General features: G+C 42.8%; 1 protein-coding gene across 4 annotated transcripts in view; it reads left to right on the plus strand.

The window, feature by feature from the left end:
• FBXO9 (F-box protein 9) overlaps nucleotides 1-18,208 on the plus strand; it is a 40,891-nt gene that overhangs the window by 7,919 nt on the left and 14,764 nt on the right. For all 4 annotated transcript variants that reach the window (XM_043542368.1, XM_007055059.4, XM_027817422.3 and 1 more), the window contains 2 exons: nucleotides 11-68; nucleotides 17,552-17,651. In XM_043542368.1, the coding sequence (XP_043398303.1) occupies nucleotides 11-68; nucleotides 17,552-17,651 (158 nt within the window). The remainder of the gene's footprint in view (nucleotides 1-10; nucleotides 69-17,551; nucleotides 17,652-18,208) is intronic.

The following is an 18,208-nucleotide window of genomic DNA, read 5'->3' on the forward strand; positions in this document are numbered from 1 at the left end:
TATTGTACAGGCAAGAGAATTGTTCCTGAAGGCTGTGGAACAAGAACAAAATGGGGCTCTTTATGAAGGTAACATGCAATTCTGAGATTACAAATCTAGTGCTTAGAAAACTACTATATGGTTGATCAGGAGCCATTTTTTATTAGTTGCTAGTAAAATAGTGAGAGCTGTGTGCTCCTAATTAATAGCTGGAGAATTATAAGTAGCAATTTGAGAACTGGAGTCCTTGGGTCACTCAAGCACTCCCAAGCCTAAATTAATCTAAGAAAGAACAGACAGTAATGATAAAGCAAAATTATGAATGCAAGCAGACTAAAAACAATACTGAGTCTCTCCCTGTCTTTTGGCAAGGAAATGTTTTGCCATCTTTAGCAGTATCCATACAAGTTTCAATAGACAGAAATTTGTCTAGAGCAATTTTTCCAGGGCCCTGTACAGCTTCTTTAACAGGAAAGCTCATAATAATTATTTTCTTTGCTATGCAGTTACACCTTCAGTTTAACCATAAACTAGCTTCTGTATTTTTAAAACTGATGTCACATTTAACATGTTCACAGCTTTCTAGTAGATGCCTTCTTAGAAGTGTTAAATGGTTGACACTTAGATCTGGTAATCTTTAATTTGTCAGGTTTGCCCCCAAAATTGAAAATTCCCATGTAACGAAAGATTAAAGGAATTAGGCAACCTTTAGACAGCCTTCCATCCTGTTCCTGCCCCTATTGGCACAGTTCTGGAAATGGAGGTTCAGAATAGTTGGAGGGAAAGAGCTGTACCTGAGTCCCAATTAAATAAAGTACTCAATCATGTGCCTATCTTTAAACACACTGATAATCCCACTGTAGTCAGTGGAATACGCATACCTAAAGGTAAGCACCTGATTAAGTACCTTGCTCAACTAGGGTGTCAGAACTTGAGTCAGGGTTCCCTACATCATGGGTCACAACTTCTGAGATTATGTAATGGCTTGGGGCAAAGGGACCTCACAGGTGGTGAGACAGTAAAACTTTGCAAAAGTTATTTAGTACGCTTAAAGGATAAACCCTTAGGGCTTGTACACACGAGCACTTTGGTATAACTTAAGTTGTTCAGGGGAGTGGAAAAGCCACCCCCATGAGCGATGTATGTTACACAGACGTAAGCACTGGCATGGACAGCGCTGTGTCGGCAGGAGAAGTTCTCCCATCGAATTATAGCTACCGCTGCTTGGGGAGGTGGAGTAGTTATGCTGATGAGTGAGAGCTTTCTCCCATTGACGTAAAGCATCTGCACTAGCAGCATTGCAGCTACACCAGTGCAACTGCGCTGCTGTAGCAATTCTAGTGTAGACTAGTCCTTAGTGATTTAAGGCCACAATATTACTATAATCTGAGAACTCCAATTTGCAATTTAGTCTAATGCAGGATGAGTGATTAGGAGACTGCTCAAACCTCTGTTCCCAACGGTATTATAACCTATATTTTTTGTGTGCCTGAATTTACTCAAAAAAAAAAAAAGTACAGGTCCTATTAAACTTCTTGCATTCTGCTGCATCTAAGCTGTGCATGCAGACAGTCTGTCAGCTGTAATTGCTGAGGCCTAAGGACACTAAACCTTACTTTACTGTTGCATCTGTCATTCAGTCTGTAGAGATAAGTTCTGCCTAACAAGCAAATTAAAGATAGTTTCATGAAGGACAGTGACAGTTCTAATCATAGAACTGGAAGGGACCTCAAGAGGTCATCTAGTCCAGTCTCCGGCACTCATGGCAGGACTAAGTATTATCTGACCATTTCTGACAGGTCTTTGTCTTACCTGCTCTTAAATATCTTCTAGGATGGAGATGCCGCAACCTCTGTAGGCAATTTATTCCAGTGCTTAACCACCCCGACAGTTATGAAGTTTTTCCTAATGTCCAACCTAAACCTCCCTGGCTGCAATTTAAGCCCATTGCTGCTTGTCCTAATGATTGCTAAGAAATAAGATGACCAGATGTCCCAATTTTATAAGGACAGTCCAGATTTTTGGGTCTCATATAAGCTCCAATTACCTCCCACCCTCATCCCAATTTTTCACATTTGCTGTCTGGTCACCTTAGCTAAGAGCAGCGCAGGGGGGAAAAAAAAAAAAAAACAAAAACCCAAAACTGCTTTGTTGACCCAGCATCTTTGAAGTCTTTGAGACAGAACATCAGGACACAAAGTACACTAATTCATAACTACAGCACACACTGTCCTGAAGTTGTCTCAGAACATGAAGCCTTCAAAATTGTTCCAGCATTTAAAATCAAATAACTCACTGAAAGATAAATGTGAGGCCTTGACAGAAGTCAGCAAGTGTTGATTTAAACTAAGTGTCACACACATCCCCTTTGGCATGAGGTGCATATTATTGCGGAAAGTTACATTTCCCTGTGCAACAGACATGGCTTCATAAGCTATAGGGCTTACAGTGACTACCACATTGAAAAGTGTATGTTGTTAATATAATTGCACTGTATGGGTGATGTGGCTGACTAACCTGAGCAGTTGCTTTCAGAGCTTAGGAAAATGGACTAAAGAATTCAGTTTGAGGATTTAATCACTATCTGGTACTGCACAGCTTTCAGTCTTTGCTGGTATGTTTGACTGTTCTGTTGGAGACTTCCTCTCTTGAAAAGCTGTACCAAGAAGCAGTCAAAGCTTTCCATGTTCAAGGAGAATGGTTTGTTGTAAACTCTACAGCTGCTGTCATGGCTATGACAGGTGAGAACAGCAGTCAGATCAGAGAGCTCCAACCCATCACAACTAATGCCAGGATGTCCCCTTCTACACTGAACTGTTGCTACTAATAGCACGTGTAAAGCCATACCTGGACCTTCAGGAAGCCGTTGCAAACATAGTCAAAAGCTGTCCAGTGAATTGACTTTTTGAATTGTTCTGATGACAGGTTCCTTTTACAGGTAACTCTCATTTAAGTGAGGTGACTCATGAGGTAGAGTTTTGGTTTTCTGTACAATAAAACATGTGTTCCACCTTTCATTATGTTTGGCTACTTAGACTGAGTGTTTTGGGGCAGGGATTATCTTTAATCTGTTTTTGCGGGTACCAGATATGAAGTTATTGAAGGTGACAACATACAAATCTTCAGTCACCTAAATGAGCTGAACTCTTCTCTGGGAGCAGAATATGAGTGTTCTTTCCCTGCATGAGAAGGTAGAAGTATTCATTAACACTTGTAAATAGGCCTTCTGGACACAAAGAAGAAACTTGTGAACCTGAAACTTGAAGCCTGGTTTCAGACTTAGAAGGAACTGAGGAGCTGGTCAAGAACGATCAAATTCAGTCAGAATCTGAGTGAACCTCAGGCCCAGCAATGGCACGACTAGCCTGGTACCCAACAGAGGGTAAAGAGGTGGACCATCAACCCCTTTATTCACAAGACTGTTTTATCAGTGCTGAATGTGCCATTGCAGGATAGACTGACAGACCTGAGACTGGTTCCTGCACCTAACTGAAGAGGAATTTAGCACATTGACAGACTATCTGCTTTAGCTGCAGAAACCTTGAAAGCTTTCCATCTTGTAGCTCTGAGCGAGGTTTCTCTGTGGTGATCAAAAATAGTGGCTATCGCCTGTGGATAGATAACATAGTTTAACCTCATGTGGAATCTCACCTCAGAAAGACAAGCTCATGAGGTCTTAAGAGGTGAGTATAAGATGCCTTAGTTTACTCTTCAGAACTTGAGAGTTAGCAGTTGCAGTTGATTATTGTAACAATTTCTTCTGCATATAACAAGATTGGGTGGGGGGGGGGGGAGGATGGGAATAGTGAAACAATTTAACATGGAGGATGATGCCTAGTGTTGAAAGTTCTGAGAACCCTGCATTAGAGAATTTACACTAGTGTAAGTGACTCAAGATAACTGCAGGGGGCCAGATTGCTCAGAAGCTTGGTAATAAGAATTGGAGCCATTTGTAGAGTCAGTAACAACATCTTTTAGATATCATCTGGTAACACAGTAAGACCATTAAACAGTTGCCAAATATCCAGGTCACATCTGTCACAGTAGAACTTTAACTGTCTGTAAGTAGAAGACTCTTTGCAAGTTAGTTTTGCACATTAGCAAATTAAAACCATGGTTGAGAAGTTTTAAAGTGTACTTCTATTTTGACAATTGTAATTGATTTTTGATTAGGCACTGTAGAATATTTTACCAGATGCTTAGAAAAGAGGCTTCACTACAGCACACTAAAACCTTAACTAGCTTTGGTACTGATTAAAGTACATTGATTACTTAGGTTCTGACAGTTCTAGCTATACAAGGGATCAAGAAGTTTGAACTTGAGTGGATCACTTAGAACAGCATACCATAACCAGTCAATGGAAGACTTGCTGGTAGACTGGAGAGCTGGTGTTGGTTCACTTTGTAGTTTGTTTTTTTACTATATTACTTTTCCCAGTAAGCAGCTGATTTGTGGTTGCCACAAACATGTTATGATTGATAATGGGAGAAGAGGTCTGTGCTATCATGACTAGGAGAAGTATTCATGAGACACACCAAGTGACCCAGGCCATGTAAAAGGTTTCAGAACCCCTGCTCTAGGAATCTAGGTAAAGCGTGAACTACACTGGAAGACAAACCTGTGACCATGCTACATTTGCCGTGGATAAAAAGCTGTGTAGGCTATCAATTCAGTACCTCTTAAATCCGATTTTCTTAATTTTTAAAAAAAAATTCATGCTTTCCTCTAACTAATCAGTGACTTATGTAGGAATGAAGCCTTGCCCTAAGATAGCTTCAACTGACAGAAGATGCAGCAGCCTGTCTGCCTAGCAGGCACTGCTCTGCTGTCTCCACTCACACCCTATTGAATTGAGTCCAGTTAAAGATCTGAGTACTAATATTCAAGACTCAGTCAATGGATACATGTTGATAATCAAATCAGAGGAGTTACTGTATTACACTAAGAAAAGGAAATTTTGGACAGTGCATTCTTTAGTTTTTGTAAGGCAGGATGATTAAGAAAAGCATTTATGTGCTAACTAGGGGGGGAGGTCCTGAAATGGGGCTTGTATGGGGTGTGACATTGCCCTTGAAATGTTAAGAGTCGACTGCAGCTCTCACCAAAATGTTTCAGATGTACTGAGGAGTTACTATCTCATGGTGGTGTAAGTTTGGTACACAAATGAAACCACAAAACAGTTGATTAGAGTCAACTATAAATCTACTAAGTTTTTGTACGTTCCAACTTGGACATACCAACTCAGGCTAAGTTTTCCTCTGCATTCCTTCAGTAAAAATCTACTAGAGCTTGACATTCCTATTTGAATAAGGCATATTTAAAACAGTGATTATTAGGTTGTTGCAAGAAAATGATTCTAATACTAGACTAGGGCTTTACTGCAGGTTCCCAGCAAGCTTCCTCTAGTATAAATAGGTAATAGTTGTCTTTATTTTGACCCAACTTAATATTTTCCAGACTGAGTAATAAATTCAAATAACGGAAGAGAATGAGTTTATACTAATAAACATGAACAAGCAAAGGTTAGAAGAAAATCCTGTACAGCCCATAATGCTGGTCATGTAATTACCTAAACACTCTTCCCAGGGAGTGACTGCTGCCTTAAATAAACACTCTTCCCAGGGAGTGACTGCTGCCTTTCCCTACAGCCCCCAAACACTCCTAACTCTTCCCAGAGATTGATTGCCCTTTTTCAGCCCCAGTCTGTACCCTGCTACTTGACTTTATAGGCTCTCCCCATCTTTTCCTGCACAGGTGAGCCTCTCTAATGAGCTGCCTCCAGCCTAAAGCGCCCCTGTTTGCAGCCTACTCAGTCTGGAAACTTAATACTTTCCAGACTGAGTAATAAATTCAAATAACGGAAGAGAATGAGTTTATACTAATAAACATGAACAAGCAAATAATAAACATGAACAAGCAAAGGTTAGAAGAAAATCCTGTACAGCCCATAATGCTGGTCATGTAATTAGTATAGCTCCTATCTAATACAGCACTTGATTTACCTGACCTCAAGTTTCATAGGTTATAGTTCTATTCCTGGTTGCTGTAACTTTAGCTCCTATGTTCAGGGAGAGTAATGCTCCAGTAACTTATCCTTCTTCCTATTTAACATAGGAATGATTACCCAGATGCTTCAATCAGGATATGATCCCCAGCTGAGGTGTTCAAATACCATACCATAAAACCTTAACACAGCACAACTATATCTGGATGCTGCATGAACAAAGGAAGACACACACAGGTCAGAACCCTATTGATTTTGGTGAAGAGTGGAAAATGAGTGTGTTTTCAATTTTCAGCAAAATCAGTAGGGTTCTATTTAGAGGGGGCTGGCCAGGGGAGGGGAGGAAATGGGAGGAAGCAAAGGGCCCACTAACCCTATACTTGAAACCATTGCCTCACCTCTGTATCCAAGTGTCATGGGGTACACCACTCACCCCTGGTCCAGTGCTGCCTCCTGGTTGCTCTGCGGATTAACTCTAGAGGTAGATACGCTCTTCCACAATTTGCATGCTGTCATAGGTATCACTGTTTTTCTCTCAGGTCAGCAACTCCTCTCTCACTCCAGGACCCATAGCATCCTTTTTGTGACTCAGCCCTCTGGTTAGGTCACTCACTATTCCCCCTTCTGGGGTTCAGTCCATCAACAGTCCTAGGCAGTCTTCCCATTCACTGCCCCGGTATCACTACCTCAGTGGCTGGTAAGGGAACACAGGTCCACCCTCTACTCTGGGTTCCAGTCTAGGGACCCTCAGCTCAGCAGTTGTGGGCTTCCTCTCTTTGCCCTCACTGCTCTTTTCCTGGACTGGTTCCCCCACTCTCCCTGGGTGTACCACCTCCAAGAACACTCTTCCCAGGGAGTGACTGCTGCCTTTCCCTACAGCCCCCAAACACTCCTAACTCTTCCCAGAGATTGATTGCCCTTTTTCAGCCCCAGCCTGTACCCTGCTACTTGACTTTATAGGCTCTCCCCATCTTTTCCTGCACAGGTGAGCCTCTCTAATGAGCTGCCTCCAGCCTAAAGCGCCCCTGTTTGCAGCCTAATTAACTGATTGGGCCCACCTGATCTAATTCTGCTCTTGCAGGGCTAGTGGAAATCTGATTTTCACCAGAATCAAGAGAGTTCTGACCAGTAGTGCCTAGAACATTCCCTGAAATTCTGGAATTGATTTGATGCAGTTTTAAAATTATCGCTTACATCAGGGGTTCTCAAACTGGGGGTCAGGACCCCTCAAGGGGTCATGAGGTTATTACAAGGGGGTCGTGAGCTGTCAGCCTCCACCCCAAACCCCACTTTGCCTCCAGCATTTATAATGGTGTTAACTATATTAAAAAAGTGTTTTTAATATATAAGGGGGGGGGGGGTCGCATTCAGAGGCTTTCTGTGTGAAAGGCGTCACCAGTACAAAAGTATGAGAACCCCTGGCTTACATACATACAAACAGAGAAATGCTTTTGATGTGTGTGTAGGACCTTGTTTTGCTCAGGCAATAAGTTTTAAAGGTACATGGATGAGGTTTTATTAACAATATTTCCCTAGCCCTCTTTGATCTTACAGGTCAAGGCTGATCTGTACCACTATTGTTTATTCCATGTGTCCTGCCCACTTTAGAGAAAGATTCTGGATCATCATAAGCATGTATAAAGGAAAAAGATCTCCAATTGGATGGTACCTGTGTAACTTCCAACTGAAAGTATGTAAAGGAAATCTTTGCTGGGAACTCCAGGAGCCCCTCCATCAGAGATAATAGAGAAGGCTCCTGCTTCATTGTTAGGGGTTGTGTTGCTAGCAGGCACCAGAGGTCTCAGAGTTATTTCGTGAGTGGTATAAGAGTTTTACATCAAGTAGTGTTTTTTAAAAGGCCATTGCCATACTTTACGCTAAGAAGATCCTTTGGTCAGCTAATTTTGTTGGAAGAGTCATAGAATCATAGAATATCAAGGTTGGAAGGGACCTCAGTAGGTCATCTAGTCCAACCCCCTGCTCGAAGCAGGACCAATCCCCAATTTTTGGCCCAGATCCCTAAATGGCCCCCTCGAGGATTGAACTCACAACAGTATTGCATTTTCCCCCTAAAGCAATCAAAAGTCCAACTATTTTAGTAGGGCTAGCTGTTTTTCTTTTGACTCCAGCTCCTTGGCCAACTGCTTAATGGAACCACGTCAAAATGACAAACTTCATCTCAGCTGTAGTTTAGTGGGTTATATGCCAACCAAATAGGGTAAAGTTAATTCATGCAGAGGTAACAAACCTCAGTTCTGCATAGTAGTGTCACATGGAGTTCTTGTAACAGCCAGGTTTACGTTCGTTCCAGTAAGATGAGATATTACCATACTACTAATGTAGTTTGGGAACTGTGGCATTGAGGGCTCAGCCTGAATCAGGGTGAGAAGCAAGGATGGCAACTAGGCAACCCGCTACTTTAATTATAGAAGTAGTGTTTCTTTGAAGTACTATAGCATTTTAAGAAGTTGAACAACATAACCCTTCTCTAGTTCAGGTATTAATATCAGCAACTACTGTCTAATGGCACTTTAAAGGCAAGAGTTCATGAGGCAGCTGTACAATCTAGTTAAAGTCCTGAATTGGCTGACATCTGAACTGGACTCTGTTATAAAGGCCCCTGCCACTGTGTCCTTTTGGCTTTTCCCAATCAAACTCCCATCTTTCCAAACCTTTCTGTTGCCTCCATTAAAAATAGGCTAATCAGTGTAAGTGATAGGAGACTCAGTCCAATATAACTTCTTGGCTTTCTCTGGCCAGATGCCAATACCCACTGAAGAGAAGACAACCTTCTAGTAAAAGTCCAGGGGAAAAAAAATAAGCCTAATTCAAAAGTCTAAGACAGTGGTTCCCAAACTTGTTCCGCCGCTTGTGCAGGGAAAGCCCCTGGCGGGCCGGGCCAGTTTGTTTACCTGCCGCATCCGCAGGTTCGACTGATCGCGGCTCCCACTGGCCACAGTTTGCTACTCGAGGCCAATGGGAGCTGCCAGAAGCGGTGGCCAGTACGTCCCTCGGCCCGCGCCGCTTCCGGCAGCTCCCATTGGCCTGGAACAGCGAACCACAGCCAGTGGGAGCTGCGATCGGCCGAACCTGCGGACGCGGCAGGTAAACAAACCGGCCCGGCCCACCCAGGGCTTTCCCTGCACAAGTGGCGGAACAAGTTTGGGAACCACTGGTCTAAGGATATGTCTGCACTACAGCGGCACAGCTGCAGTGCTGCTGCTGTAAAGCTCTATAGTGAAGACAGTTACTACAGAAGGGATTTTTTTGTTGCTGTAGTAAATTCACCTCTCCCAGAGGCAACAGCTAGATCCACAGAAGAATCCTTCCATTGACCTAGCTTCTGCAGTGTTTCTCGAGGGTAGTTAGGGTTGTGACACACCTTGCCACCCCCTGCACTTAGCATGAGAAAGTCTTGTCTGTGCCTGCTGTGAATCACCTCCCTGAAACCACCAGCCTCAGGCAACAAGCACTGCCTTGCTCTCTCTGTACAGATTAATATAAGGCACACATCACCCTTCAGTCCTCTGAGCATCCCTCTGGAGTGCTCTGCCCCGCTTTCACTGAGCACTCACAGCATTCTTAGATCCACTATTCCTAAAGGAATAAGGCATACCAGCTTGTGAGATTCAACTCAGGATCACGGCTTTGCTTAACACACAGCACATATGTAGTGAACACAAGAATAAGTTTATCAGAGAAAAGCAATTCAAGTGATATAAAGAGAATAGTGGAAACAAATGGTTACATATAAAACAAAATCAAAACATGCTTTCTAGAGCTCAAACTTAACAAGGCATTTTCCTATCTCCTACAAGATAGCTTACCCCAAGTCCTTTCCCCCCATATTTTCAACCAGTTTGACTGAGATCCCTTCTCATAAGATCAAGCTTGCCAGCAGCTTGTCTTCACAGATTGAAGGAATGAGGATGTGCCTCCATACCCCTTATTATACCCCCAAAAGTTCATTGTTCTTTGTTGTAAACAGCTCTCCATTGCCGGTTCACTTCTTCCTGTAAAATTTTCTCTTCGAAGATTTCACAATCCTTCATGAGCATTTGGCTCAGATTGTAAATGGATGTCCATTGTGAACCATACAATATTTAATTTATATTTAAACAGATAAATAAACATTACTTGCCTGAAAGAAAACCTGCTTTTTACCTATCTGGTGAACAATCTCTAGTTATAGACCTTAAAAATGTAATTTTCAGTATCTCTCTCTCTCTCTCTCACACACACATATTCACTAGAGATCTTATGACATTCTTTTGGTGAACTCATGGATACTTGTACTCTGTGCCCTCTGGCAGTTGGCATCCAGAAGTTCTTGGGTCACAGCTGCATCTACAGTGGGGGTTAAGTCAACCTAACTGTATTGCACAGGGTGTGAAATTTTTCACAGTCCTGAATGATGTAGCTAGATTGACCTAAGTTTTAGATGTTGACAGGCCTCAATCACAGAATTTTGCCCAGAATCTTCAGTTCCCACATTTAGGATGTTTGAGCACGTGCACACACGCGCGCACACACACACAAAAGTCTCAGGCTTATGTTACAGGTATTGGACTGCAAAATTATTTTTTGCTACAGGCTGCAGACAGTTCTGGATTTTGAAACTTCTCCAAATTTAAACTTAGGTCCTTACCGTTGTACAAAACATTGAGCCAATCAAGGCGGTCTTCAGAGGCACATGCAACGTTTGTCTTGAACTTTTCTGAACAGAATGATATTTTCACAAACGTTGAAGTTATTGGCACTGTTAGTGCACATAATCCAAGGATTGGGTTTCAGTTTTCCAGTATTCAAGTGCTGTTATACTCTCAAAGGGCACTTCACATGTCATGTACAAGTCAAAATCATGTTTGAACTCTTTTGCTAGGCAAGGAAAAATGCACAGAATATTTTTATAATTGCTAAAATTGCATGACATCTGTGCCTGGACAGATGGTTGGCAAAAAGAGATTATTTTCCATAGAGTCCATTGGCTACATTGTGGAATGGTTGCCTTCAGTTTGCTTTGAAATTCTGATGCAAAAGCCAGCTTTGCAGATGAAAGGAGTTGCCATTTAAATCCCATTGACTTGAGGTCCACTTCTTTTAAGGCATTATCTACATCAGAAGTAACTTGTAAATCACAGTTAAGCAGTGTATCAATGCAGTGTATCATGGTGCATTTGTCTCCATTTCCCAGCGAGCTCTGTTGATTCCTTCCCCCCCCCCAGTAAACAAAGACAAGGTGAATTGCAGCACAGATCTCGCTGGTTTCCAGCGTCTTTGACCGTCCGGCATAGTTTCATTGTTTTCTTTGAGGTAATTGTATCATCTTCTTTAATGAGAAAGTCTGTCATGCAGTCCCAATGCATATGAATTAATTTTGCTGCCTTGAGCCAGGAAAACCAGCATAATGACACAAATGAGGGGCACCCGCAAACCCATTGGGCTCATGCTTGCTGTCATTTTTCAATATCGCTGGAAAACATTCCACGAATATGTTGAGTATGCGGAATGTATAAGCTTTGATTGCATGATTAATGGGTACATGCAAAAGATGCCTGTGACAGAATGAGAATACCCTGAACAGAGTTTATGGGATTAAGATAAACTTTACTGAATTAAGTTAAACCTTATTGAATTATGGGTAATATCTTCAGGGTAGATTATATTAAAAATGCAGTTGTGTATGGGTGTTTTGGTATAGTATATTCCTTTAGAAGGGAGGGGGATGCTAATGTACTTCCTCCATTATCAGCCCTTTGAAGCCACCCCTTAGAAGAGGTGCACATATACTAGTTCAAACTGGATTGTGCAAGGACCAACAGACAAGGGATTTTTGGATAAATAGCCTAATTTTAAACTGATTTATGGTCTTCATGATCCAGCAAAACACACAGGATCTCTGGTCTCTGGAGGACAGCAGTCCTTAGGGAAGAATTGAAAGAACCAACTGGTCTCAATTACTCTTGTTAACTATCTCTGAAGAGAGAGCAGGCAGGTCTGTGTAGGCAAACTGTCTTTGCTGGGGATAATACAGTGAAGGCAGGTAATTGTTCATCCTGGACATACTCCAGTCAGAAGGGAGTGACATAGGAGTCTCCACCCACTAGAAGTGATGGCCAGGAGAGTTGGAAGCCTGAGAGTTGATGCCGTTGCTGGACTACTGAGGGGGAAAACAGGTGTAGTCACCCAGAACTGAGACAATGAGTAATACATGGAATGTGCAGCATATGCGGACGCATTTCTTTCATGTCCTTTACTAAGCGTTGCATGTATATCACAGCGTCACTGTTGATTAATACTGTTTTCCCACATTTGGCTGTACTCTTGCAACATCTTGGATCCAAATTCAGACGATCCTCACTGAAGAAAAACAGAGGCTTTCAGTAGAATAGTATTAATGATTTATTCCTATCAGTGTAGAACAACGATATTCATCGCTGGCTGTCCAGAAAACTCTGGGGTTTCATCAGTTACTAAAGAGAATTTCTCACCCCTCAAAAGATCCTTCATTGCAAACTTGGGGCTGAGAGAAAACTTCAGGCAGGTATTTTTTTTTTCCAGCTACGGAAGTTCTGGGCAAGTGCAGGCTTGTGAAGCAGAACTAATAAAAAGCTCAAACCACAGACATCATTCAGTGGAATCACGTTAAAATACAACGCCTGTACCAGATTGTGTGGGAAATCTGCAGTTTCTTCCTTCTTTTATCTTCTTTTGTGAAATCTTGGAGTCATCGTGAATAGTTCTCTGAAGATGTCCACGTAGTGTGCAGCAGCAGTCAAAAAAGCGAACAGGATGTTAGGAATCATTACAAAAGGGATAGAGAATAAGATGGAGAATATCTATTTGCCCCTATATAAATCCATGATACGCCCACATCTTGAATACTGCGTACAGATGTGGTCCCTCATCTCAAAAAGGATATACTAGCATTAGAAAAGGTTCAGAGAAGGGCAACTAAAATGATTAGGGGTTTGGAACGGGTCCCAAATGAGGAGAGATTAAAGAGGCTAGGACTTTTCAGCTTGGAAAAGAGGAGACTAAGGGGGGATATGATAGAAGTATAAAAAATCATGAGTGGTGTGGAGAAAGTGAATAAGGAAAAGTTATTTACTTGTTCCCATAATATAAGAACTAGGGGCCACCAAATGAAATTAATGGGCAGCAGGTTTAAAACAAATAAAAGGAAGTTCTTCTTCACACAGCGCAGTCAACCTGTGGACTTCCCTCCTTCCCTGAGGAGGTTGTGAAGGCTAGGACGATAACAGAGTTTAAAAGAGAACTGGATAAATCCATGAAGGTTAAGTCCATTAATGGCTATTAGCCAGGATGGGTGAGGAATGGTGTCCCTAGTCTCTGTTTGTCAGAGGGTGGAGATGGGTGACAGGGGATGGATCACTTGATCATTACCTGTTAGGTTCACTCCCTCTGGGGCACCTGGCATTGGCCACTGTCGGTAGAAAGGATACTAGGCTGAATGGACCTTTGGTCTGACCCAGTATGGCCGTTCTTATGTTCTCATTCTTCCAAACAGGCTTCTGTTGAAGCATGGCTTGACTTTCATTCAGTTTCGTATGAGACATTGTTCAAATGTTCAACAATATGATCTGCCTTTCCAGAGATTTCTGTTTTACAAACTTTGCAGTGCAAAAATTCCTCCTCTTTTCCAGACTTTCATTTTGAATCTGAGGTCAGGGTATACAGTGCAGTATTCCTCTAGAGTTTTTCTTTTGATTCATTACTGACATAAAATGACAAACCTTCCCTCTGTTAGTGAACTGGTGCAGTTGAGCCCTTATCATAAATGTAATAAAGTTCAAGAAGTGCATGAAAGCAGACTCCAATACACTGTGTTAATCAGTCATATCTGCAACTCCAGCACTGTTTGGCAGCTGCTGTAGCACTTTGCCACACAAGCTTCTACTCTTCCCACCCTGAATGATCCTGGCCTGGCCACATGGCCAGCCTCACCAGGAAGGTGTCCTGGTCCTCCCAGTATCATGATGGATGAGGATGAACCTCCTGCCATTAGGCAGGCCACCTCACTGCTAAACAGCTCCAGTCTGGGGGCTGCCCCCACATACATTCAGTTGGTGAATGAGGGAATGGGGCCATGACAGTGCGGCCTTAGAACCAGTGACACCTGATGTCTGGAGGCACAAGGTGCAGGGAAGGCTGCAGGCATGGTGAGGCAGAGCAGAGATCCCCAGCCAGGACTGTGAGGAGGAAGAGGACAAGCCCCTTGGAGAGGCCACTTTGCTGTTAGCTCCTGAATGGGGTTGGTCCCCACGCTCCCAGCTAATGAGGGAAAGAGTGGGGTGGTGATACGGAGGTGCAAGGTGCAGGGAAGGCTGCACTCATGCCAGCTGTTACCAATGGATATTTTTTCTATCGATTTCAGTATGTCAGCTGAAAATAACATTTACCAACATATATCTAAATTGAATCCTGTCAAGCCTAGCTATAATAAAGTAAAGGGTCTCCCTCGCTCTCATTTTTGATGAAAGAAGATTGACCTGGCTTAGGCATCTACGTCCAGAAGAGGGGTCACAGCTGTGAATCTGCAGCAGAAATAGGCACCTCCCTCTGGCCCAGAGTTAGGCGTCTAACTACTGGCTATCTTACGGGTTGTCAGCTCAGCTTGCTGCCTTTTGTGAATCCCTTATGTACCTAATTCTCGCCATGTATTGTATAGGGAGCCTGGGTAACCCACACACCTCCTGGGTGTGGTGCTCTGGCCCATCTAGTGGAACCGAGACCATTTAGAGAGAGATTAATGAGTCTGCTACAGTCTTAACTTAAGGGCCATGTGGCTTTTAGCTCATGCAGAAGAGGCTCATGCATTTAGCTCCAGAGGTCCCAGGTTCGAGCCTGCCCGCCAGCAACCAAAGTCTGTTGGTGTTACACCTAGGGTAAGGATCACACTGGGCAGCAGGGCACCTAAAAGTTAGATTTGCAATGCTCAGCATTGCCACACAGTCCCTCTATGGATATAGTGCACAGGGTAATCAAGACTAGGTCTGCTCTAAAGCATGTTCTTGCAATCTCTTCATCGACTTCAGAGAAGTTCTGATCTTTGGGATATCCTCCTGGGTTGTTTTAGTAGCAATGTTTTCCTTCCCTTCTCCTACATGCCAGGCTTTCCTTCTCTGGCTTTCACCTTCTCAAGCCCCAGAGAGAAGTGGAGCTATATAAATCCTGGTCCTTTACTCAAGAAATGTTAAAATAGAAACAAGTGGAATATACATGTGCTAAACTTAACTGGTCAGTCACTTTTGGCTTGGTGCATTCCATCTCTCACACTGTAAGCAGACACTAACGCAGGAAGAGAGCTTTGTCTTCAATGTCTGTTAACATTTTTCCTTCTGCCTCTCCATTCCCTTATTTCTCCCTTCACCCCACCCAGACCCAGTCTCCCTGCTCTCTCTTTCCGTCTGTCCATTTTTACCCAGGGCATGGAAATTTTCTCAGACACCCAGTAGCTAAAGGACTAAACCTCTAGGTAAAGAGAAATACAAAATACAGAAGCCTTGGGCCCAGCTCCACATAGGTACTTAGGCACCTAAACCTCAGATTTAGGAGCCACTGTGATCCACTGAACCCTTGCAGGCACCTAAATGTTAACTTTAAAAGTTCCCTAGACACCTAAGTTTCTGACTCTGGGCATGCACACTGCTGCCTCAGACTAGGTGTCTAGACACTTACCTCACACCTGAGCCCCAGTGTGACAAAGCGGGAGAAGATAGGCAGAGGAGCACCTGTTTTAGCCATGAGGCCTGATCTGCTAGGTATGCTCAGAGGCCACCTATGCAATTGAGTCCCATTCAAAATCAGGGGAGTGGGGTGTGAAAGAGAGAGAATAACTTTATAGCCTGGTGCTAGAGCACCCACCAGGGAGGTGGGAAACCCATGTTCCAGTCCCCCTGCTCCAGTGACGTTTATTTATTTAAAATGGAACAACTTCAACGGGGGCGATTGAAGAAGCTCAGCATCAGAATATCCCATATCTCATTGCTTTGAGCACTCTTCTGAGAGGTAGGGGACTCCTTTTCAAATCCTCTCTCCCCCTCAAGTAGAGTGGGGAATTGAACTGGTCTCCAACATTCCTGAGGAGTGCTGTAACCACTGGGCTAAAAGTTATAAGGTGTGCAGCAGCACCTCCTCCTTCAGCCATTTTGTGTGGAGTGAGGCAGACACCTAACTTGTTCTCACAAGAAATAAGCCATCTGATTCCAAGAGAGGGGTTCCCAGGTGTGGATCACAAGCAGAGATAGGCACCTCCCTGCTGCCTGGGCTTAGGTACCTATCTCTGTGAGAGGAGCAGGGTGGGGCTTAGGACCCGCCTCTCTCATTGGCATCTCTTGTTGGCTAATTTAGGGGTCTCCCTGCTACCATGCTGGCTTGCAACACCTAAGTCCCTTTAGAGTTGGTCCTTACTCCCTAAGGGCAATACCCACTTGAAAAATAAACCTGCTTTCTCTCTCTCTCCCTATGCCCCACTAATAGAAGAGATGCAGATTCTAATATTCCTACTAGGGTGCTTTTTCCAACTCGTATTCAGGGATGCTCAATTTGGTTATGAGCCTTTGGTTAGAAAATATCTGAAATTAGAAGTATCCTCTCTGGATGCTAGAAACAGATGGAGAATTCTCTGTTCCCCATCTCACTGCAGAGCCTTATGGCTGCTTGCAAAGATTTTGGGATGGTCTCTGCTCCTCTATATTTCTTTCAGCTTTCTTTCTGCCTCTGCACTTTTAAAAGAGATATCCTTTCCAGTGACTAGCTCCAGCGCCTGCCTTCACTGCTGCTGCTTTGCCACTGAGCTACAAAGTGAAATTGACCTGATCCTTGTCCGTGTCACTGATACCTACAGGGTTCTGAATAGCAGCCGTTTTCACTCTCCTGTAGTTTGGTAAAGTTATGAGCATCTGAAAGACTGATCTGAAAGCATCTGATACTGGAGTCATCTGTCTGCACACTTCCAATGCACTGCTGTCATCCTTTCACACAGTTCATATTTGGCAAAGTTCTTTGCAACTATAAAGACAGAAACTTTATGGACCTTGGAAGAGAGTTGTTAGGTGCCCAACACCTTTGGGAAAAAATCAGGCCTTTATCAAATTTAAGTGTATAAAACACCCTTACCTATCAAGCCTTAACTGGCACGCCCATAGAAGATATTGAATTAAAATTAATTATGTAGAAGCTGATGGTATGTGTCTGGGAAAGCTTCCTCCACAAAAGGGGCAAGTGGATTTTCAAGCCCTGATAAGTGTGTCAAATAGGTCCTATCTTCCCTGCTAAGATTACCATTTTTATTCTAATTGTTTTAGGTTAAATTTGATAGTAAAGAAACAACTGGGAGGGATGGGATTAGTGTCCAATCTGGCACCCTGATGAGCAGCTTTGCCATTTAGAAAACAACAATTTTTTTAAAAGTGTAATGATACAGAGCCTTCCTGGCCTTAGTTACAGTACAGTTACAGCTAAAGTCATTTCTCGGGAGAAGCTCAATCGCTAGAGTAGGCATTAAATGTGTTCCAAGTTGTAAATATTACCTCTGTTTTCAGCCATCAAGTTTTATCGTCTAGCCATGCAACTTGTACCTGATATAGAGTTTAAGATCACCTATACGTGGTCTCCGGAAGGTGATGGTGTTGGAAAGAGCTAGTAAGTATGACAAGTTTACCACTGAGCAGCACAGGAATGCACAAATTTACACATTTTGTTTTTAATCCAAAGACATTCATTAAGGTGCCACCTATCTGTTTGTAATATAGTCATCTTATGTTTGAGAAGCATCTTTTTGTTTAACTTCAATTTAATTAGTAGCATGCATTATGGAAAGTTATATAGAGCCTGGGAAGACATTTTATACCAAACAATACAATGAGATGCAGTTCTTAATTTGTTTGGAGCCAGTTCAAATTTAAATTGAGGGATTAAAATAATTTAGCAGAAAATAGTTAGTGGGTGATTTAAAAATACAGAAGCCACCATATTACTTTTTACCCTGAGATTCAGATCTATAAGCTATGCAGGCAGGATCATTTTTAGGCTAGTAAGAGCTGACATTGATTCTTGAAAGTTACACTGTAGTATCAAAAGATTCTGCACTTGTAGGCTTGTACATATATAGCGGTTAGACTTATTTTCCTCATAGGGTAATAGCCAAGTATAGGACTATCTGGGTATTTAAGTGAACCCCCATTAACATCACATCAGTG

The sequence above is a fragment of the Chelonia mydas genome, chromosome 3 (assembly GCF_015237465.2).
Source record: "Chelonia mydas isolate rCheMyd1 chromosome 3, rCheMyd1.pri.v2, whole genome shotgun sequence".
Classification (NCBI taxonomy): Eukaryota; Metazoa; Chordata; order Testudines; family Cheloniidae; genus Chelonia; species Chelonia mydas.